The sequence below is a fragment of the Anastrepha obliqua genome, chromosome 4 (assembly GCF_027943255.1).
Source record: "Anastrepha obliqua isolate idAnaObli1 chromosome 4, idAnaObli1_1.0, whole genome shotgun sequence".
NCBI classification, from domain to species: Eukaryota; Metazoa; Arthropoda; class Insecta; order Diptera; family Tephritidae; genus Anastrepha; species Anastrepha obliqua.
Genome location: NC_072895.1, coordinates 69,444,605 through 69,468,733, shown reverse-complemented (window position 1 = coordinate 69,468,733; position 24,129 = coordinate 69,444,605). Strand labels below are relative to the sequence as shown.

General features: G+C 34.7%; 4 protein-coding genes across 9 annotated transcripts in view; 3 read left to right on the top strand and 1 right to left on the bottom strand.

Annotated features, from left to right (window-relative positions):
* Positions 1-24,129, bottom strand: part of LOC129245416 (uncharacterized) — a 221,507-nt gene that overhangs the window by 32,611 nt on the left and 164,767 nt on the right. The window lies entirely within an intron of this gene.
* On the top strand, positions 68-4,540 carry LOC129245418 (uncharacterized). The gene is made up of 3 exons (XM_054883573.1): positions 68-346; positions 3,917-4,074; positions 4,148-4,540. Exons 1-3 carry the CDS (start codon positions 127-129, stop codon positions 4,487-4,489), a joined length of 720 nt encoding a protein of 239 aa, XP_054739548.1. The 5' UTR covers positions 68-126; the 3' UTR covers positions 4,490-4,540.
* Positions 15,667-16,593, top strand: LOC129245419 (uncharacterized). The gene is made up of 3 exons (XM_054883574.1): positions 15,667-15,889; positions 16,005-16,159; positions 16,235-16,593. The coding sequence occupies exons 1-3, from the start codon at positions 15,679-15,681 to the stop codon at positions 16,475-16,477; spliced, it is 609 nt and encodes a 202-aa protein (XP_054739549.1). The 5' UTR covers positions 15,667-15,678; the 3' UTR covers positions 16,478-16,593.
* On the top strand, positions 19,939-21,442 carry LOC129245417 (uncharacterized). The gene is made up of 4 exons (XM_054883572.1): positions 19,939-20,161; positions 20,230-20,441; positions 20,507-20,765; positions 20,826-21,442. The coding sequence occupies exons 1-4, from the start codon at positions 19,960-19,962 to the stop codon at positions 21,368-21,370; spliced, it is 1,218 nt and encodes a 405-aa protein (XP_054739547.1). The 5' UTR covers positions 19,939-19,959; the 3' UTR covers positions 21,371-21,442.

The following is a 24,129-nucleotide window of genomic DNA, read 5'->3' as shown; positions in this document are numbered from 1 at the left end:
TATTTGTTGCCTTTAAAAACTGATTTTAGTATCAATTGAAATTTGTCTACTTCAGTCGTTGGTGAAATTCAGACTTGTGAAGTTGTTGGGTTTTTTGGTGACTTACAAATTATTATTTTTCATAAGATGGCCTCAGGTATATATTCGAAATACACCACTTACGCTATCCTTTTGTTAGGCGTATGTGCTCTGCAAAATCTAACAGCCGCTGTTGATGTGGTTGATCCAGCAGTACCTCGCACCTGCTATACCTGTGAAGGCATCAATTGTTTGCGCATCACAAAGTTGAATGCTACTACGGAATGTTTGGATTTGGTGGATTATTGTGTGACCATATTTAGAGGATGTAAGTGTATCAATGAGAGAAATATTTGTAAATATAAAGTATAATATCATATTAGATTTTTTATGTAAGTGGTGGCTACTGTGGAGATTGAGGTTTCTATGCCGATTTTTTTTAATAAAATCAAACGCATAATGGAAAAAATTTATTGTTTCTAATAAAACTCATTCGAAACAATAACTTAACAACTAATTTCTTGAAGTAATTGCCATTTTGCTGAATTGATAAATTCTAGGTCAGCACAATTATCAAAGATATTTTTAGTATTAAATCTGGCTTGTTTGAATTTGTATTAATAAACCCAACGATTACCTTCCTCCCGCTCAACCAGCATGAAAGGCCTAACGAGCGGTATTTTGGAGTCCAAAAAAGCCAGGAGCCTCCAAAGTGTCGAGACCTAAAATGTTTAGCAACAGAGAGAATTTATCAGCTGAATAAAAAGTTAGAGATATGCCATCCTCAAGCATTTATTAAGGAAGGATAATATCTCTGACTTGACGCCCTATGCTCGATTAGGAGTTAATGGAACAAAATATATAATATATTAACGGTAGAAAGGGAAAGTGCTGGTATGAGAGTTAAAATCTGGCCTACAGATCGAAATGGTTCATTAAGATCGTAATTTGGCTTACCCGGTTTTAAAAGCAGTGGCTTAAAATGCCTTGATACTCGTGAGGGAACACAAATGCGATGATCTAACATAAATTTTATGCCATCTTCGAATGGCGGACGTTTTGCATAAGAAACTATTTAATAATAGAAATATATTCGGAGTTTGGCTAAGGGCAGCTTTAAAAAATACTTTGTCCATATAAAACTTTTTTGTAATATCATAAGTCGATATCGAGAAGTCGAAATCAAGAAGTCGATATCGATATTAAAATTATCACGGATATGACTCGTGAGGCTATCTTTTACGTTGGAATTATGAAAATCAGGGTAAAGTTGAATATATGCATATATTGTTTTCTCATAAATCCTCAGATGTGTATTATACGTCACGAGTTTCCACAAGTATTTTAGCAATCATTGTAATTTCTTTAATTGAATCGCATGTGCGGATAAGTATTTGTTGAGGGCCACATGCGGTCCGCGGCTCTTCACGGTAAAAGCAATAAACACTCAAGTGCAACTAGAAATTTGATAAGATAAACTGTGTTAATTGCAAATAAGAAAAAATATTAATTATGATTTGTAACATAGTAGCTAAATTCACTTTAACAAAGTATTACCCACACACACAATTGGCATTAAGTTGGCTAGAAATTGTTATGAAATTAAATATTATATATAACAATATAATGTAATATAACAAAAGCCTAGGAAACAAAATTTACGCTTGGGCGGAGTTTTGGTCAGATATCAACTACATAATTTGAAAATCATACTTGATAAGGTCAAAAGCAATATGTAGACCAATTTTGGTAATTGGGAAAATGACCGGGAATCGACCAAAATAGCTATAATTCAATAAAGAATATTATTCACAGTTATACGTATATGTAAATATGTGTATTAATTATTTAATAGTTTATTAATAAGTTTTAATTAAATTTTTTTTTAATTAATTTTAATTATTTTCTTATAAAAATGGATTTCATTCTCCCACCAAAAGTGACCCTTTGCACCTTCGCAGAATCATAAGAAGTTATATATATATATCACCAAAACCTTATAAATCAAGAATTCAGACGTTGTGTAAAATTCGACAAAGAATAGGTGTCAATAACCTGAGTATTTTACCCTATAACTTACGAACAATTAAATAATATCACAGAACCCTGTTAATGAATTTTTTCAATATTAGACTGTATGCTCTGTGCCATTGGAACAAAATTTCTTACTTTTCATAATAATTTTTTTTGTTTTTCATAATATGAAATGGTATATTTTTGGCAAATTCGTCAAAAATTTGTATTTTTTGTTTGTTTTAATACTTTCTTATATTAGTCTAGGTGATTAAAGCAAAATACACTCATTTTATTGGCACTCAACTTTTCCATAAAAATTTTAGCCTTTTTGTTAAAATTTTTTAGAAAATCTTGAGTATGTAGCATAGTAAAGTGTAAGTTTGAAGATTCTCGAAATTCTTGTTGATTTTTTATTATATTTTTCCTTGACAGCGCATTTCCACTATATAATGAATGTACGATATTTTTTTATGTGAAGAAAATGCTTCAAACGACCTGCAAAATTGGCAGAACGTTGTGGTCCATCTACAACCTCAAACAAACGTCATGATTAATAAACATGAAACGATGGAACACTTGGAGACTCACGGAAGTCATAACTGGTTTTTGATCTGTCGGGGAACAAGCAGCCAAAATAGGCATCCCCTACAACACACACTGTTACAGTTGTAAACAAACCGCGAAAAAGGAAACGATTTTCCATTTCCTCTGTGAATGCCCTGTCTTATGGAAGAAGGGAATGTCAACCTGAGAGACGTCAACAACCTAATAAGGTTCTTCAACTACACGCATAAGTAGTCATGGTGCGAAAGCGCTAGTTCGATTGTGGATGAATCATCACTTCAACTAACCAACCAAGCCCGAAATAGTTGTTTTTTATTGATAGTTCTTGATTTGATAAGTTTCAACATTAAGTCAACTAGCAAAAGTGTAGCAAAAGCAAAAAGGCAAGTTTCAAATTGCTGAAAATTCCCGTTAATTGTAACATACTTTTTTTCGTTCTTTGTGTTTTCTGCCCTTCAAGAATATACGAAAAAAAAAAAAGTTAAATCAACGGGAATTTTCAGCCACTTCAAACTTTATTACAGTACAATTAAATAAGCTATAAAACTGCATACCACAAAAAATTTAAAATTCAGAATAAAGGGTTCGAAATCTCGTTGAATATTTGATGTCATTAAAAAGTTCCTGATAAATACCATTTGCTGCTCGGAGTCGGCTTAAAACTATAGGTCCCTCCAGTTGTGGAGCAACATCAAGACGCACACCAAAAGTAGGAGGATGCGCTCGGCCGAACATCGAGCCAATTATTTATTTATTTTTTATTTTATTTTAGAGCTGGTGCGCATATCTGCATATTATCGAACAAATTTTTCGAAAAAAGAGGAACAGTAAATTTTTCAAGCAGTTTATGCATAGGTATATACAATAATAAGGTTTTATGTGTGTTTTGAGATAAGGTTAGCAGTCTAGGTCAGAATTTCAGCATATTTGGCAAACAAGTTCTCTGGTTCTTGATATAAATTCTTTAATAAAGTTTTCTGTTTCAACTATTAAGAAACTGCCAATTAATAATTAATTTTTAACCTCAGAGTGACGCATACCCATATGGGTGACCTTCAAGAATTTTGCTCCTTCTTTCCTACACTTATTTTATTTCATATTTCAACACTAGCATATCTACATATATACAAACATTCAGTTAATGGGGAATTACATACATATATAGTATTTGAAAAATGAAAGCACATCTACTGCAAAATAGTAAAACATGCGGGTGGGTATTTATAAATGTCGTACAAAACAAAGACCATTGAAATTATTTCTTTATATAAATTTTTAACATTTTTCACAATGTTTTTTTATTTTATTTTTTAAACAGTCACTGTTGTTGCACGCGGTTGTTACGCTGATTTGCAATCCAGCTATCGTGAGAAATGCGATTTAGACGATCATCCAGAGTGTGTGAAATGTTTTGGCAATCTTTGCAATGATAAAGGACGCGCCGACTTCAAATGTATTGAGTGCAATTCTAGTGAGGTGAGCAAATGTCATGTTTAATTGTGGTGTTATATATTATATGTATGTATTCACTATTCAATGTCTTCCACAGAACAACAAATGTGCAGCTGACACTACCGCCATGACTGCTGTTCAGTGTCCCATACCAACTACACAGAATTCCTATTGCTATGTACGCCAATCCAGCGAAGGTGCCACTACCCGCGGTTGTTTTGTACATCAGCGGGAGCAACAGGAGTGCCTCAGTGATTCACAGTGTTCCATGTGTTTGAGCGATGATGCGGTAGCTTGTAATACATACAAATTGGCTACTTCGGCTACATCGGGTACGATTGGTTTTAGCAGCGCCTCAAGCAGTGCAAATATCGCTTTTACCGTCGCTTTTACATTACTAATTTCATGGAGCTTTCAATTAAATAATAAGGCAGAATAAAAATGTGTGATTTATGCTTTTTCTTTGTGACAAAAAATTATTTATGAAATAAGGAATTCGATTAAAGAATTAAATTGATTGGAATTAAATTTGTTGCTCGTGGATTTGTTGTATATCACGATAATAAACCAATTTGATTGGTAATTACTGGAAAGCTTCTAAAGAATAAATCGTGAAAGCATTGAACTGCACGTAATGCAGCTCGTGCGACTGTCTAATTTTTAAATAAATTTTAAAAGTCGTGTGCGTTGATTTTTTTTGCCTAAATATTTTTATTGCCTAATATTTCTCCCAAAATAGAGAGTGAATTATCTGAAGCGCCTAGCGCAGTGGTGGTGACGATGGTGTTTTCTTCCCCAACAATTTCAGCGGCAATAATAACGAACTACCTCATTTTATTATTATAAAAAAATAAATTTTGTGAACAGCTTAAAAGAAATAGCTATGTAGGAAAAAATTAAAAAAAAGGTGCAATGGAAAAAAAATTTTTGGCGGAAAATGTTAAAACTACTTCTGATCGATTTTTTGTGCTGATTACGAATTCGTTAATAAAAAGTTTCAATCAGATTCACATTAAAATGCCAAAAAATCGCGTTATTGGCAATGTTTGAGAAGATGTAATGAAGCAGCAAAAGTTGATAGGCTTAAATTGAGGCCTGAACTTTTAGCAACAATCTCTCAAAATACTTTCCCAACATCTTCACCTTAAGGTGAATTCATTTATTGAACGGCAAATGTAGCCGAATGGGTTGGTGCGTGACTACCATTCGGAGGTGTGTAGGTTCTAATCTTTGTGCAAGAATCATCAAAATAATAGAAAAAGTTTTTTCTAATGACGGTCGCTCCGCAGCAAACAATGGCAAACCTCCGAGTGTATTTCTGCCATGAAAAAGCTCCTCATAAAAACAATATCTGCCGTTTGGAGTAAAACCATAGGTCACGCTATTTCTAAGCGCCAATTATATATATATATCTAATATATCTATATATATATTTATATATATATAAACTGATTTTGGCGAAGTTTGAATACTTACCGTAATTAAACAAAAGGTGGTAGAACCTTCCACTTGTGATTAAATTCAAACTTTAACGGATATTCAAATATTTATACTTCCGTTTACAAAAGTTTCTACTACTGGCGAAATGAGTTTTCAGGAAAAATTGTTGAAATTTAAGCTAAAGCTCTTCAACTACAATATTTTCCCAAAATCTGAACCTGATAGAAGTTTTTTACCCACGGACTCGTAATCAGCAAAAAAAAAAATCGATCAAAAATATTAATATTTGCCGCACCATTCAATCATAAGTTAAGCCCTATAAAATAATATTCATTACGTAGTGTGCCCACCGTTATTTATTCTAACTGGCTCTAGTCTAGAGACTGTAAATTTCCTTAAAAGGAACACCCTGGAGTTTCTCCAATTAATTTAAATTCGTGCTATCAGTACCACCTCAACATAGGAATATTTGTCGACGGGAAAAACTCCTTCAATACTACTCCTACTCCTACGAAAATTTCGGCGTTCATCTTATGTGACAGAAAACATAATTTGGAATCTTTCCATGACAGCTAAAAAAGAAATTCATAAGAAAACTTTTTTTTTCGTTGAAAATGATAATCGCAGAGCTTATCGTTTCGCGAATTCGTCTCTAGCTGTTTTGGAGCGTGGCATAGCCGGTCGTTTTTGATATTTTAGATATTTTAAAAATTAACATACTGGTACATGGGATAATTCAAGAAGATAATAAGCATTTAAAAATTTTGCCTGCCATTTGTTTCAAGATATAGCTATAACTACAGAAAACATCACTCCTGATGGAATTCAAATGATTGATTGCCATGCACAAATTAAATGAACTTAATTGAAACCTTGATCTTAATCTATTTTTTGTTTTTTTTTTTTTTAATTAAGTTGTGCATTCATATGTACACGCGTGTAAGTGGTATTTATAAGTACTCCGATATATGTCTAATCTCATCACAATCCTCGAATTTGGAATTTTTTAGAACAGCACGTATATAACGAAACTACTGTTATTAGACCCAAAAAAGGTGCTCGAATCACCAAGTAATGATAATTGTTGCCAGTCAAAATCGTCAGAGCAGAATTGTGCTTATCACTCAATTCCTCATGCATAAATATGTAAGTAAGTAGCCATACAAGACCTACAGTAGGAAGAGATTTCTAGGCCCGCAAAAACCATATAAAGTGGGCACATTTTAAGTGCATAGAAAATTTATGACAACTAAACTTCAACTAAGTGCTTTTAAATACAAGTAAGAACTTGTTGGTTTAAAGAAATAGTAATTTTGCTTATCATGAATATCTATGCAGTTCGTATATGAATTTAGAAGATTAGATTAGAAGTTGGTTAAACCTAAAACTAATTCGTTTTTCGGCATATTTTAACATGAACTATGAGTTGTGCATGACTAGAAACCGGTTAGTCCCGAATTTTATGCTCATGGTGGAAAGGAATTATCAAATGAATTTTTTCTAAGTAGCGGCTACTTCTTAATACGCATTGGAAACCTTTGAGTGCATTTCTCCCTTCAAAAACTCTTATCATAAAAGTCATATCACGTTTAGAGGCGGCAGATTCATTTATTTCAAGGGAAACATCAATACATATATGAGGGAAACATATATGCATTTATATATAATTGGCGCGTTCACCCCTTTTTGGGTATTTGACCGAACTCCTCCTCCTATTTGTGGCGTGCGTCTTGATGTTGTTCCACAAATGGAGGGACCTACAGTTTCAAGCCGATTCTGAACGGCAGATAGGTTTACCATTGCCTGCTGAGGGGCGACCGCTATTAGAAAAATGTTTTTCTTAATTTTGGTATTTCTCAATAAATACTACTTCTACTACTACAGTTTAATAACCCATTGAATTCTGGAATAACAAAGTATAATTTTGAAGTAGCTCAAAACTCGTGTTGATTTTTGACAGTTTATTTTGTCGACTGCGTTGGGTATTTCCATCCACCTAAAAAGCGTGGAGCATTTGTTAAAATAAAATAAGAAAAAAAAATTGCTAAATTGAATAAGAAACAAACTGACAAAACTTATCAATAGGTCCCTGTACTATAGTTTTTTAACGCACTATTGGTTAGATAGTTAGGTGTATAGTTCAGTTTCACCTCAAATTCGTAAAAAATATAGATATAGGTTTATAAGTACGAGTACATATGCAAATATGTAAGTAGTGCAAAGGTGCAGTTCTGCAGTGTACATAGAGGGAGTGATATTTTAGCATAAATGATCTAAAACGAATACTTTTTAGGTATCAACAAATGATTATTTTTGTAAGCAATTTAGATATCCAATATTTAAGCTAAAGGCTACTTATCATCTAACTTTGATAAGAGTAAGTGAGTTTACAGTTTTTTAATTCTACTCCTAATTGTGGAGCATGCGCCTTATTGTATTAAAAAATAAACAACAGAACCATACACTTTAACAACCCTTCTGAACGGCAAATGAATTTTATGGGAAGTGTTTTTCTTATCAGAATATAACGGCCACAAAGTTCAAATATAATTACTTATGAAAGAAAATATTCAGTTGTTTTTGGATAAGCCAATGTCTTGGCGGATACAATTACTTTTGCTAACAAAAAGGGACTCAGGTTCCGATAGTATAACCGACAGTTCAGTGCCCTCTTGGTATTGCCGCAAATTTGCTTTTGTTAATGCCACTTTCAATTAGAGAGCTTCCCGCCAACCCAATCCTCTAACAATATTTTACCAAGTCTAGTTCATCGGTTACTATTGTACGGCCAAAAGAACTTGTACTCGTTCCATGAAGTAATTCTCCGACCCTTTTCTTGCGAAATCATCGATTATCTCGATCTAATAAAGATTGAAAGCATTTTAAACTTTATCTTCCATATTTGTTTATGATCATAAAATATGTGACTTTAATCACTGAGACGCGTCGCTCACGATATGTGCTTTTAAAGAAAGGAAACCCAATAGCCATCTGGAAATATGCAATTTGCCTATAAGGAGAATTGCTGGGCAAATTCATTTTATGCGGATTCAACAAATATTTTTGGGCATCTAAGAAGTTGGACATCTCGTCATTAAATATAACGTGATTAGATGCTTTGTCTTTTTTAGTGGGGAAATAGGTTTTAAAATTTTGCCCTCAGAGATCGTAACCCGTTTGAAATTTTTTTTTTGTTTTTTGCTGAATACAGGTAAAGTCCTTAAAATAAAGCGAAATACATACATACGTTCGTATATATTATATTAAAGAGGGTTACTTGGAAAGTCGTCGATATTTAAGAACATTATTATTTAGGTAATTTTTGATGAATGAGATTATGTCCAAAACTTAGCCGTTTTCGAAATATTAGATTTTAAAGATTATTTCAAAATATATTTTTTTTGCTTGTAAAGCCACTTTTGTTTATATGTTATCTCGAACTAACATTTTTTTCTGTTTTTAGTTAAATATATGTCAATAACCATCAAGGAGCTCGGCTAACCACACAGTAAGTGATGTGAGCGCCACTTCTTTATATATATTTATTAGGGCGGGTCGATTTAAAAATCGCTCATTGCTCTGTGAAAATCGTATTCTAGGGATCAAAATAAGAAATTTTGCCGAAGGAACCATACCTCTAAAACGAATTCTGATGTCCCCCAATTTCAAAATATCACCACTTTTGGCCTTTACATGAAAAAATCAGCTAAATGGCTATGTTTTTTCTTTATTTTTATTTATTTATAATAATATTTATTATTTATTTATAATAATATCTATTTTTTCTCTTAAGAAACTTATTTAGTCAGAACATATGTAAATGAAAAAATTAATTTAAGTGAGTTATAGAAAAGAAACTAAAAAGTTCGACCCAAATTGGAGGACATCAGAATTCGTTTTAGAGGTATAGATCCTTCGGCAAAGTTTCTTATTTTGATCCCTAGAATATGATTTTCACAGAGCAATGGGTGATTTTTTTGCCTCCCCACAAAAGATACTAAAAGTTCGCCCCAAATTGGGGGACATCAGAATTCGTTTTAGAGGTATGGTTCCTTCGGCAAAGTTTCTTATTTTGATCCCTAGAATATGATTTTCACAGAGCGATGGGCGATTTTTTTGCCTCCCCACAAATCGACCCGGCCTAATATATATACATATATAATAAGTGATTAGTTCGTCTGGAGTATTTTTTCAATTAAATTATAAATCATTAAATATAGTATAATAATAACAGCTGTCCAACATTGGTTACTCAACACGTTAATAATTATTAAGGAGAATTTATCCAGAATTGTGAGTTGCTGTGAACATTTTGGGAAATTTACAGGATTATTCGCTCCACTAGATGGCGTTTGGTTAGTCCGAAGTTACATGTATTAGCTACGCAAAAAAGTGCCTTTGCAAAAATTGGCTTGAAATATACAGGGAGGAACGAATAGTATATAGCATAAAAAAACTGGATCAACTTAGAGCGATGAGGCCGATGCATTTCAACAGCAGTTATCGACCTAATTTTTTGAAAAAATATTTCTTCTTCAATCGGTCACATTTCTATTATAGCACCATCTAGCGAACCCATGATTTGCAAAACCATTTACTTTGAGGTAGTTAAGACGTGTTCTGAGTATGAACAATATTTCAACCACCCCGCCACCAAACTCACCAATCTTCCCAGGTTTACTCGCAAGAACTCACTAAAATTTCATCGCAGGCAAGGGTGTTCGTGTATAAACCACTAACAAATCCTAACCAAATAACCATAAAAGACGATTTTTAGAAAATGATTAGGTTAAGTAGTTTATTTTGCAACTCGAAGCAAAACAAAAAGTTAAGATTTCATTTGTGATTAAACTGACTGTTGGTCACATTTTATTGGGATTTTTCCTACGGTACTTAACGTACCTTATCTGATTTGTGAAAAAATTTCCCATACTAGAAATTGAGGAAATCAACTTGGGAGAACAATTTAAAAACTTCCAGGTTTTCTAAATTCGCCAATTAGAGATTATATACACTATCTATGCATTTCATTGTGATCAGAGAAACTCTTAAGTTGTTCTATTGTTCTTCCAATGTTAAAGATAATGTATTTGCTGAGGTTGTAAAAATTGTTTTGAGGAGTATGAAATAACAATTACCTTAACCAAACAGTTTGTGATACGCTTCGATATGAAAGTTTTTTTTTTAATTTATCTCATCATCAGTTTTACATGACCACCTACTTTGGAATGAACGTATTGACATAAAAATGTCCAAATATACTCATATATAGGTTGTCAAAAAATTCTTGCGGTATTTTTATTGAATTTTCAATTGTTCATAAAATTGGTTATAATAATGCGATTTAAGTCAAATATGCGCCGTTTTGTTCGATGACGAGTTCCCAACGAGATGCCAACTTCATAATGCCCCTCTTATAGAAGCTCGCTTCCCAAAAAACTCGGAGAGCCAATTTTCACAGGACTCTCTTGTGGACAACTTCCGACTACCAAGCTCGTTCGCCATGGACAGAAATAGGTGGTAATCACTTGGTGCGAGATCCGGACTATACGGTGGATGCAAAAGAACCTCCCATCCGAGCTCCCGGAGCTTCTGGCGCGTCACCAAAGATGTGTGTGGCCTGGCGTTGTCATGATGGAGGACAATTCGGCCTCTGTTGATCAAAGATGGCCTCTTCTGCATGAGTGCTGCATTCAAGCGGTCCAGTTGTTGGCAGTACAGGTCCGAATTGAGCGTTTGGCCATAGGGGAGCAGCTCATAGTGGATGATTCCCTGCCAATCCCCCCAAACACACAGAAGAACCTTCCTGGCCGTCAATCCAGGCTTGGCCACCGCCTGGGCAGCTTCACCGCTTTTCGACCACGACCGTTTGCGCTTCACGTTGTCGTAAGTGACCCACTTTTCATCGCCAGTCACCATCCGCTTCAAAAACGGGTCGATTTTGTTGCGATTCAGAACCGATTCGCGTGCATCCATACGGGCAAAAATGTTTTTTTGCGTCAAGTCGTGTGGCACCCATACACCGAGCTTCTTTTTGAATCCAAGCTTCTTCAAATGGTTTATAACGGTTTGATGACTCATGCCCAGCTCTTGGCCGATGCTACGGCTACTACTATGCCGGTCTCTTTCGATCAATTTAGAGATTTTATCGCAATTTTTGACGACAGGCCTTCCGGGCCGTGGCGCATCTTCGATCACCTCTGCCCCAGGACGAAAACGTTGAAACCATCAAACAATTAATCAAACACGTGTTAGCACGTGAAAAGGGCTTTCCAAAAAGCTCTAGCGTGAACCGATGCGACGAATACAACTGGAACTACGCGCTTGCAAAGACAAGCTTCCGGAAATATCGCAAGACTTTTTTGACAACCTTTATTAGGGTGGGCTATTGACTCGCTGAAGATCTGAAAAATAGTAAACATTGGAAAAGTGTAATTCGTACACTAATTAGCTATACGAACTAAATAAAAGCTTGGAAACCTTGAGAATCTTCATTGGCGAATAGGGAGACCATTCACACCTCAATCTAGATGCGATTCTGTCAGCATATTCTAGTCCTTCAATTGAGATCACCACACCAGAAAGGGTGGAAGAAATCTACGATATTATATTGGATGATCAGCGAGTTCAGGTGCGCGAATGTTTTGATTTCAGTTTGCCGCTTTATCCAAGATGGTCGAAACGTTCCTCATACAATATTTGACAGTCGACGCGATGTTCTATCACAATCGGAACGAGCCTTTAAGGAGGAAAAAGCTATTTTCTGCTGTGACAACGCAGCGGTGCATAAGTCCCCGGTCGGTATGCAAAATTGCATACACTAAGTTAAGAATTGCCAACAGATTTAGCGAGAACTATTCACGGGCGCACAAATGATTGCGACGATATTCTGTATTCATTCATCCATAAAAAAAACTGAGTATATTGAATATTGAATTTCTATCATCGACGCCTTCTTATGTTATTCTCGTCTTTTTATGAACTGCCTGAAGGGACGTCTTTTGTCATAGAGGCATGCACTTCAACCTTGTACAGCGTTTCCGTAGTGCCTCAATCATGTTGTTTGCTCTCTCAACTACGAAAAGCGAATCACCCGTTTACACGACATAATCGTAATTCATTTTGGCAGCACTGCTTCTTTACCGATGGAAAAAATGTGAGTTAAGCTAAAATACTTTAATTTATTAATTTATTCTTTCTACATCTTAGTGAAAACATAGCGAAAAGGCACTTGCATATATATACAAATACTTAGACCAAACAAAGGGTTCAACCTACATAAAAGAAGGAATGGGGACTGCAGATATCTAAATGCTTTTACAAGCACGATGTAGCCTGCTTACATTAAATTGCAATAAATTCGGAAACGTGTCAAAAATGTGCAGCCTCTGCAACCTAAATGAAGCAGAAAATGTGAATCATTTTATTAGAATATGTTTTATACTCGTTGAGTTTGGAAATATTTATTTAGAAAAATCAGAGTTAACAGGAAAAGAAATTATAAGCGCATTAAATGGAGAAAACGATGAAAATTGGAGCAAAATTTTTGGTTTTTTATATTCAGCCTTGCGCTATAGAAATTATTTGAGAGCGGAGTTTAACTAATTGGTTATTTTATTTAAATTTATATAAGGAAAATGACAGACGACAAATTATCATGTCTTATAAGCATGTGTATATATTTATATTATAAACAAACTGAATTGTAAAATTTTTTGTTAATTTCTGAAATATATATATATATTATATATATATAATTATTACTGCTACCACTACTACGTCTCAGTGATTAAAAAAAGCAGCAAATAGTTTACATAATTTATGTAAGAGTTTCCCACTAATTGTGGAATTATTTGTATAAATATGTTCATCACCCAGCTGGCAATTTATCTCCCAGAAGGATCCAGTTTGCTCCTTAAAAATATATGAATTATTCTTTATATTAATTTCTACCAAGTTAATATTGCATCACAGGATACAAAGGATGCAGTTGCTCTAAAAACAACATCTGCTTTTTGTGAAGCAATTATTTTAGTTAAGGTCGCCAACCTACCTCCTCAACATAATAATTCTCTTCAAAATTTTCCTTTTCGCTTCCATTTTCTTCATCATGGTTTTGAGTTTATACAAGAATTTCTACGTAAATCGCTGAAAGAGCTGAAAACCAATTCAAAAACAGGGTTCAAAACTTTGGCATAGGGGGGTTTTTATTTTAAGGAGACGAAATAGATTTGTAAAATTATAAACAAAAACAACTTTCAATAGGGCTATTCAAAATTAAGCGCCAATGGAATAGTTTCAAATCATTTTTAAATTATAACGGACAAGCTTTGTTGCACTTATATAAGTGTTAACTGCCCTAATACACGTATGATAACTTGAATATACAGTGAGTCAAAAAAGTTTAGGCAATATTCCCAATGTTTTTCACAGCAATTTTTTTGTTAACTCTGTATAAATAATAATCATATTCTTACATATAAAGCTTGATGGGCAGAAAATACAGAAACCGTTAGCACAAAAATTATTAAAAATCAATTGGGATTGTCAGCAATTTCAAATTTGAATTTTATTTCACTTGAATTAAATGAGCTATACCTTTTTTAATTTTGGACAAAGTTTTAAACTTCGATTGAAATACCATAAAACGATGTTTTCATACACAATGTTCCATTTTTCAAAACATTGTGAACATTTTACAATAAAATCACTATGCCAAAACTGTTTTCACTGACTGTATGTTTCTATACTATGTTATCAAATCATCTTCTGGCTTCCCAAAGGGGGTTATATTTTTGCACGTTCGCACTGTTCAATTACTGACTAACAGGTTTTAAGAACGGAATTTTTTTATCAGTTAAAGTAATACCACTAATAACAAAAACCAAGGATAAGTAAAATACTAAATGTGCCAATGAGGTCTGCAAGGTTTGGGCCTGCAAAAAGCGCACACCCTATTAAAAAAAAATTTTTTTTTGCTTGAATCTAAAAAAATTGTAATGCCATCTCTTGGTAAACTTTTGAACTCGATACATTACCTAGTTAAGATGATTGGAGATTTACGAGTGTCACAAGTGATTCCAATCGGATAGATAAGCCCATTATCTCAAGAAAAAAAATCGTCTATGAGAGTCATTTAAAAAAAATTATGCATTTTTCAGAAATCTAAGTATTACATTTTGATCGATTCTTCAGTTTTCGTATGCTCAATTTCAGATTTGTGTGACACTCAGTCAGTCAGAAAACGACCAAGAAAGAAATTGAACTCATTGATTCATGGTTGTGAGTGAGTTTTCCACAAAGAAGCAAATTACTTCGTTACACTATTTGTCGCATTCCCTTGATTTAGTACCATACGACTATTATATACTCCCGAGACTCCTTAGGACGAATACATTTTTGGGAATTTAGGAACAGGGAAACTAGTCTAGGTAAATGTTATAGCGGTACATTGGGTGAACAGTTCATGAACACATTGCGCAACTATGCCTCAACTTTGCAAAAGAGCTAAAGAAAGAGCTGCATTTGGTAAGCAAAAAATAGAAAACGGAGTGCCCGTTTCTTCTCTGTATTATGCATTTCAAAATGATGCTCTCGTCTTCAGGTGACCACTTTTCAGTGCTTTTTTCTTTTAACTTTTCTTTGTTTAATCCGCGGACAATTTAAATATAAAACAACTATTACGCAACGAAAAGGAAATTAGTTGTAACCAACGTTATGCATAGAGTTGCAATTTGGTCGTGGGAAATAAGCTAATCAAATTTACTCAAGGGTAGTTGCGCAGCAATAGATATAACAAGTGGTCTGGATAAAATCAATTTAGCTGCTGTGTAGAGCCCTATTGCCAGTGCAGTTGCTCGGATTCATAAATGTGTCGCAATAGCTGTATATTCACTGTCTCTTTCCAATTAGTAAAAAGTTCAATTTTTTCGGTACAGAGGGTGTTTACAATGCATAGATGGACCCATATAAGACTAATGGAGAAATAAATAAAAGTAATCATTTTTAATATATTTATTTACTCTAAATAAGCAATATAAAATCATTTGCACTCAAGAGCTAGCTGATAAATGAAATATAACACTTGAGAATATTCCAGCAAAGTATTGGGAAATTTCAACAAGGAATCACTTAAGTCGACTGCGATACTGATAAAATCTATAAAAGGAACTAGCAATGAGTAACTGAATGGGAAAACCAAACAAAATGGGTCGCAGCATAGAACTACTCGCTGTTACAACACTTCTAGCGCTGGCGCTATTTATCGGCAATAGCACTGCCACTGGGGCGGTAAGGACATGCTATACCTGCGATGGCATCAATTGCCAGAGAACGTCACTCGTTAAAGAACAAAAGTGTCAGGATGCTTTGGATTATTGTGTGACCGTGTTTGAAAAATGTAAGAGTTAAATAAATTAATATAAGCCAAATTTGTAAAAAGCATCTGGCAGCAGAAATAGTTATAGTAGTCTAAATATTTAAGCAAGAATTTTGTTCCCTTTTCCACTTTTCAGTTAGCGTTGTGCAAAAGGGTTGCTCGCTGGAGGTGCCCACTGAGTTGCGGCAGCGCTGTGATGCCAACACTGTTGAATGCCATAAATGCAATGCAGATCGTTGTAACAATCTAGGCCAACCGAATTATTTGTGCTTGCAGTGTGACTCTAGCAAAGTATGTGTTTATTGCAAGAAAATCGTATTTATAATATTTAAATATAAAGTAAATTTCATGGTGTTTGTTTTTTAGGATGCCAGTTGTGCCAGCAATGCCAGCGGCATCATGCCTACGCGTTGTCCCTCGCCGACGGCGCCGAATTCTTATTGCTATGTGAAATATGATGGTGGTGTCACTACACGTGGATGCTCTACAACTGTGGCTGACCAGCAGAGCTGTTATTCAAACGCCAACTGTATGCTATGTCTAGCTGGCGACCTCAAAAGCTGCAACAGTGTGGACTTTGCGCCCGGCTCCCGTGCTATGCGGCTTTAGAAAGATTCGAAGCTAACATGGATGGAAAAGTAAATGTTTAACACGTTTAAAATGTTCGTTTTGTAATGAAAATATAATAATAGTATTAAATAAATGGGTTACATTTGTACAAAATATTTTGAATTTAATAATTCAACAACAAAAATGGCTGAGGTTGCTACAGCGAATGAGCTCGGTCTTATAAAAAGTGTTAAAAAAGGAGTATAAAATATTTAATGAGGTACTAGCATGGGCTAAAAGGAAGAAAAAGAACCGGTGCTGCTTTCCTAAAAATTCTTCAAAAACATATTTTGGATGGCATCGCTTTGAATCAACAGCAACAAATGTGGTGCCATTTCATTTTCTGATTGCCGTTAGGGAGCATTTACAACAAACCCTTCCACGTAGGTGGATAGGAAGTGGCGGATCTGTACGATACCCTGCTCCTAGATTTCCGTTTTTGGAGATATTTGAAAAAAATGTGTCTACCGTAAGCCTATGAGTAGGCTTAAAGCGCTGCAGCTACGAATGAATCAAAAACGCCAATAAATCCAAGGGACTGAAGGGTTTTTAGAAAAAGTTCAAATATTATCCAGACAGAGAAGTCGTGTCTGCTCGGAAATGGAAGGAGGGTACGTTGAACATCTTTTGTAATTTTTTTGTTCGTCTGACTGAAGAAGAACTTGCAATGCCACCAAAACCGCTAGTTTATTTGCTTCTTAGTTCACACTTTTACTTCCTTAAACATTTTATATTATTTTCGGAGGGTAACAAACAACTCATATCCTTAATGTCAAAAATATCAACAAAAAGATTCAAAATGTTGCTTAACCTTACTAGGCACGACGTTAGTGTAGTCAGCGATTTTCTTATTAGGCGTTGCAGCGTAATGAAAGTACCAGTGTAGACTGGGTAATGAAGAGCAGGAAACAGCAGAGCACATAATGCTCTTACTAGGTAAAACTTCGCCTGAAAGCACGTGACCGCAATTTCGAATCGCCATGAAACCTTACAAATTTCCTTAGTAATAACTAATAGATAGAATACCTGTAACGGAATATAAGTTTGTGGCAACGGCTCAATTCTAATCGTAACCTAAAAATATTGAAATTTACTAAAAAGAATTGAGTAGTTCTGGTGACACTGGAGCGCCTCGATATTCTCTCTAGGCTGTGTTTCTGAACCAAGCAATATTGAAAAGGACACAACAGCTGTTGAGATAGACAGGAGTGTTTCGAAAATGAGCGATTGTAAATCAGATGTAATTCCTCTTTAGCGAGCAACTGAAGAGAGTTAACTGAGAAACTAGCTTCTTTATTCCAAGGTTATAATGATCAATGTAAATTAGAAAAAGAGAATCTCTCAACAAATTCTATTTTAACCTCGAAAATGGAAGAATAATTTCACATTTCGGAGTTCAAATGAGAGAACTTTAAAAGCTTTAAATTTTTATTTAATTTATTAATTAATTTAAAGTACATACAATATATATGTAGGCGGCCGCCGTAGCCGAATGGGTTGGTGCGTGATCACCATTCGGAATTCACTGAGAGGTCGTTGGTTCGAATCTCGGTGAAAGCAAAATTAATAAAAACATTTTTCTAATAGCGGTCGCCCCTCGGCAGGCAATGGCAAACCTCCGAGTGTATTTCTGCCATGAAAAAGCTCCTCATAAAAATATCTGCCGTTCGGAGTCGGCTTGAAACTGTAGGTCCCTTCATTTGTGGAACAACACCAAGACGCACACCACAAATAGGAGGAGGAGCTCGGCCAAACACCTAACAGAAGTGTACGCGCCAATTATTTATTTATTTTTTTGTTTATATAATATATATATATGTAATATATTTACATGATTGGCGGTTACACCCGTTTTGGGCATTTGACCGAGCTTTTCCTTCTACAGTTTTAATCCGACTCCGTATGACAGATATTTTTTTATGAGGAGATTTTTCATGGCGGAAATACTTTGCCTTTGCCAGGTGAAGAGCGACCGCTATTAGAAAAATACTTCTTCTATTATTACACACAATAGTACCGTATTAATTAAAGATACATACTTACACCCTATACCAAAATTTATGTAACAAACAAGCCAAATTTATATTTATTTATAATTGGCGGTTACACCCTTTTTCTTGTGTGCGTCTTGATTTTGTTCCACAATTGGGGCACCTACAGTTTTAAGCCGACTCCGAACGGCAGATATTTTTTATGAGGAGCTTTTTCGTGGCTGCTGAGGAGCGACCACTTAAAAAAAAAACCGTTTCAACAAACAAGCCAAATTAGAGAGTTAAAATATTAGCAAATAATACGATTAAGTTAAATTAAATTCAAGAAGTGCGCGAGGAAAAGATGCTTTACTCACATTATAAGTGTTAAAGTTTTCGCTATAAAAAAGGAAAACATTGCGAAGACTTCTTTGTGGAAGATTAAAACATATCCGCTCAAGTAAAACTGGGCAATCAATGGTGCCATTATTAACATTGAAAAGGATGGAAGTGAAAGGGCAGTTTTATTATTTTATAAAGTGACCACTTTAATTAGCATAAGCCGAGAATCGTAGGATTGAACAGGAACCTCAAATCAAAAGATATGTAATGCGTGTTTAAGAATTAATTTTTGAACGCGTTTGATTCTCCTTATCGAAAGTTGTCTTATGGTCCCCAAGTGATAACTCCGTACTCCAAGTGAGAACAAACAAGAGCATAGGAGTGTTGCGTACACACTGGATATATGGATTATTAAATTTGTATGAATTACGATGAATGAAACTCCGAAGGTTGAATGAAGCTCCAAACTGAATACCATTTTGTAAGAATACAATTAATATGACTATTTCAAAAAAATTTTGTGTAGAATATAATTCCGAGATCCTTAAGCTCGGTTACCTACAGTTTGTAAAATTGGTATAGAATGTATTAAAAACGTTTGATGCCTCAAAAACCTTAAGTGAAAACATTTTTCAGTGCTGTTCAGCCAAACTATCCTTACCACTTTCTTACCTCTCCTTCTACAATTTCACCTGACTCCCTAAATATTAAGTCTGAATGATTATCACTTCTCGTTTACGTCTCCATCCCGGCTATTGAATCACGTTGCTTCAAATAGTGAATAGTCGTGCGAAGCAATGCACAAATTCGTATATGTAAAGATATAAATTTACAGAATCAGTTGTTTATTTCGTGATAAAAAGTACATATGTAGTACATATTCACATGTTGTTGAATGAAAACTACCAGAAAATAGCTCCTACAAATCAATTTAAGAGCTCTTCACAATAACTCGTAAGTACTATGTATTCCATATCGATTCGAATGTAAACACTTCAGCTATGATATTATTTAAGGTTTAAGTGATACGAGTATATGTGAGTAGTCGAGGAAATTACAAATATTGCATGTATTGCCATTGCAACAACACAATCATCTATAAATACAAGTTGCAAAGAAGCTTATAAGGTTATTTCATTGATGTGGCGGTGCAAGTAGAAACTAAGGAAAATGTTCGTGGGCAGTAAATGGATACGTATGATAACGACACAAACTTTAGTAGCCTTGCTGCTATTGCAAGTGCTAATTGGTTGTACAGAGGCAGCCACGAAATGCCACAAATGCACAGGAATTAATTGTCAGCGCACCAGCTACACAGCCACTGAGGATTGTGTGGATGCACTTGACAGCTGTACGACTATTTTTCAAGGATGTAAGACAAACTCTGATCACATTAGACAATTAATATGTAAACTCTACATAATTTATTTCTACCAACAGCTACTGTTTTGGCACAAGGCTGTTTGGGCCAATTAGCGGTGGAGTTACGCAATAAATGCGAAACGCCAACCAATACAAATGAAGACAACGAAGTCGCTATGGAAGGTGAGAAATTGCAAACGGCGAATGCAGCTTGTTATCAGTGCCGTGAAGATTTGTGTAATGAAGTGAGTGGTGAGGCGTTCGAGTGTATACAATGTGACTCAAATGCGGTAAGTGGAAAAAACCTGAAAATATTTCTAATATGATCGTATGCACTTATAAATATGGATCGTAGGATGGCGAGTGTGCAAGCGGCACTGGAAATCTGCAACCTGCAAAATGTCCTATCGGGAGATCTATGAATTCTTATTGCTATACGAAGGTGGAGGGAAAGCGTGCGATACGTGGTTGTGCAACAAATTTAGTAGAACAAAAAGAATGTTTGAATAGTAACGATTGTGTGCTGTGCTCACCATTGGACATTAGTGGCTGCAATCGGGATCCCAAAATTTCAACAGATGGCACCGGCTCAGGTTCTGAGAGCGGTGGTTCAGGTAATGGAGCTAGCGCAGATACAAGTGATGGTGATTCTAATTTCTGTTGTGGGGTTTTAGATAATGGAACTGGTACTGGCGACGGAGGTTCAAGTTCTGGAGGCGGAGGCGGAAATGGGGGCGGGTCAGGTACTGGCGATGGTGGTTCAAGTTCAGGAGGTGGAGGGGGAAACGGTAGTGGATCAGGTACTGGCGATGATGGTTCAAATTCAGGAGGTGGAAGCGGAAATAATAGTGGAACAAATAATGGCACGGGTTCTGGTACTGGTGATGGTGGTTCAAGTTCAGGAGGTGGAGGCGGAAATAATAGTGGATCAAATAATGGCACGGGTTCTGGTACTGGTGATGGTGGTTCAAGTTCAGGAGGTGGAGGCGGAAATAATAGTGGATCAAATAATGGCACGGGTTCTGGTACTGGTGACGGTGGTTCAAATTCGGGTAATGGAGGCTCCGGTACTGGAAGTGGTGGCTCAGATAATGGCACCGGTTCTGGTAACGATACAACCGACTCGGGAAATAATAATACCAGCGGAGCTACGCTCATCTCAAATTACAAACTATTGACAACTGTTATTTTTATTTTATTAGCTTTATTTAAATTTTAAGATAATCTGTAATGAGATAAGTTATTCTACAGATAAAATGTTTCAAAATAAATAATTGAATGAAAAATTAAATTTTAATAGAAATTTAAATTTTATAAAAAATAAATAAAAAGTGACTAAACAAAAATTAAATTTGTTTAGGGACATTTAAAGTAAAAAAACAAAGTAAATTTTGTACAACCTTGAGTATCATCCTTATTTTTGGTTATTCAACTAACATAACTAATGAAAAATATACTACCAAAATATACTAAAATTTAAAGTTGTAGTTTTTATATGTTAGGGAATTTACAGTTTACATTTTAGTGAAAAAAATAAAAACATTATTTCATAGGGTGTATTCTCTTTAATTATATTAAGTTTTACGAAAAAAATAACTTTTTTTACTTGTTGCCGCTAGTCTTAAAACCAGCAGTCTAAAAAAATCTTAAATATAGTAATAAGACCAAAATACTTGTGGTATTCGAATAGCTTTAAAATAATCTATCCTTATCTTAACCTGAAATTATACAAATAATATATTACTTATTTAATATAAAAAGGAATTGTAACCAATTAAAAAAAAAGATAAAAAAGTAGTGAAATATTAAAAAAAATATTGGGCTTAATTTTAATTCTCTTAATTCTTTTGAGACACTATTCCACGTGTCTTCAACTTCTTTTATTAAATTCCTTTTGCATACAAAATTATGAATTTCGCTCTAGTGTTGAAAATATAACCAAATACCAAATTATGTAATGACAAAAAAGGGATACTTAGCTCACAGCCTGGAGGTAAATTATTATCTCTCGTAGCTGTGTAGACCAAAATAATGAACGACTTCTCCGAATGAAGCCAAAAAAACATATCTAAAGCATAATCAGAAGATCATTGATTTATTTGTGATAAAGGCGAACTTATCGTTGATAGATTCGAGGACGTTTACATGCAGAAAACCTCAAATTTCGGAGCTCATTGAAAAACCCGCTGCTCTCATTACCACACATTGAAAAGGGACTTGCATGGTGTATTTCTGCCATGAAAAAGCTCCTCATAAAAATATCTGCCGTTCGGAGTCGGCTTGAAACTGTAGGTCCCTCCATTTGTGGAACAACATCAAGACGCACACTACAAATAGGAAGAGGAGCTCGGCCAAACAACCAAAACGGGTGTACGCGCCAATTATATACATACATATATATATATATAGTATATACGAGTATAATCTATTTCATCCACGCCGTTCATACTTTGTGTTCGCCGTTATTAAACTTTATAAGCTTTATAAGCGTATGTGTGTCTGTGCTTTTTATTGATTGTAATACATTTTTTATAATATCTCCACTTGTAATACAACATAATCTTCCAATTAAGCGGTATCAATAAACTGACAATAAAATGTAGTTCGAGTTAACAAGACAAAAGATGCCGTGATTAATACATATAAGCAGGGGCACAACCAGAACTTTGTTCTTGGGGTTTTGTATAAAACCTCTCAATTTTCTAAAAAAAATAAAGTAATAATAAAACAAACGACATTTTTAATGATCGCAATAATCACAATAAATCAAAAAGAGCACATAAAACCAATGATAATTTTATTTCGAATTGTCGCTCGTTTTTAGTCTCTCGAGATGCAATTAAAAAGATGCCCTCCCGCATTCAGCCGCTCCCATATTATTATTATTATTATAGTTTTGTTCAAATCTCGGTGAAACACCAAAATTAAGAAAAACATCATTTCTGCCACGAAAAAGCTCCTCATAAAAATATCTGCCGTTCGGAGTCAGCTTACAACTGTAGGTCCCTCCATTTGTGGAACAACATCAAGACGCACACCACAAATACGAGGAGGAGCTCGACCAAACACCCAAAAACGGGTCTACGCGCCAATTATATATACATATACTAATATATATATACAGGTATAGTTTGCTTAAGCGCTGATCAAGTGTCGCATAGTGTCAAATTTAGTGATTTCCACTTATTTTTATATCAGCGAAAGCGACACCGTTTGCAGTAATTTGGCTACCAAGATACGTGAACTCTTTAACTTCTTCAATCTGATGGCGAAAAATGGCTATATTATTTCGCGGAATAGCCTTTATATTAATTGATTTCGTTTTCTAAATATTTATTTTGCTCGCGCAAATCATTCAGTTTGGACTGCAGTTGAGACTGTTTACTTGAGAGACTAACGATGATTAAGGCCAAATATTTCCCATTTTTTATGTGTCGAAATTCGTTTTAGAGGCGTAAAAAAATTGTAGTTACCAATAATTATAGGTACTCTAAGAAAAGTAATTGCTAATAAATCCTTTTCTCTCGGTGGTAGAATGATGTTAAAAAATTCCTTTGAACCCCGTGGTGTTGTTCATTTTTTCGATATGAAACAATATGTTAGGCATTTTTCATATGGAGATATTGTTAGAGAATTGGTTATAAAAAATAATGAAGATTCAAAATACACTAAATAAATAATAAAAATAAAGCTTTCAAAGCTGGTTAAAATATGGATATGCTATCGTTTGTTGCGGTCTGGACTTTAAAGGAATCGTGGAACAATCACATTCAATAACAGGAATTAATGAAATTCCATCTTCAAATTAATTTCGAGTCTCACACACTTTTTCTTTCATTCCTGCTAGTTGTTATGGGAACAGTTGCTAGATTTGTTAATAAATTGTATATATTGGGCAGCGTATCTATGTAGTTCAATGACTTTGAAAACTGTTTTTAGCCTTGCCTCGGACTTCATATTGCAATTATTTTACAGCAG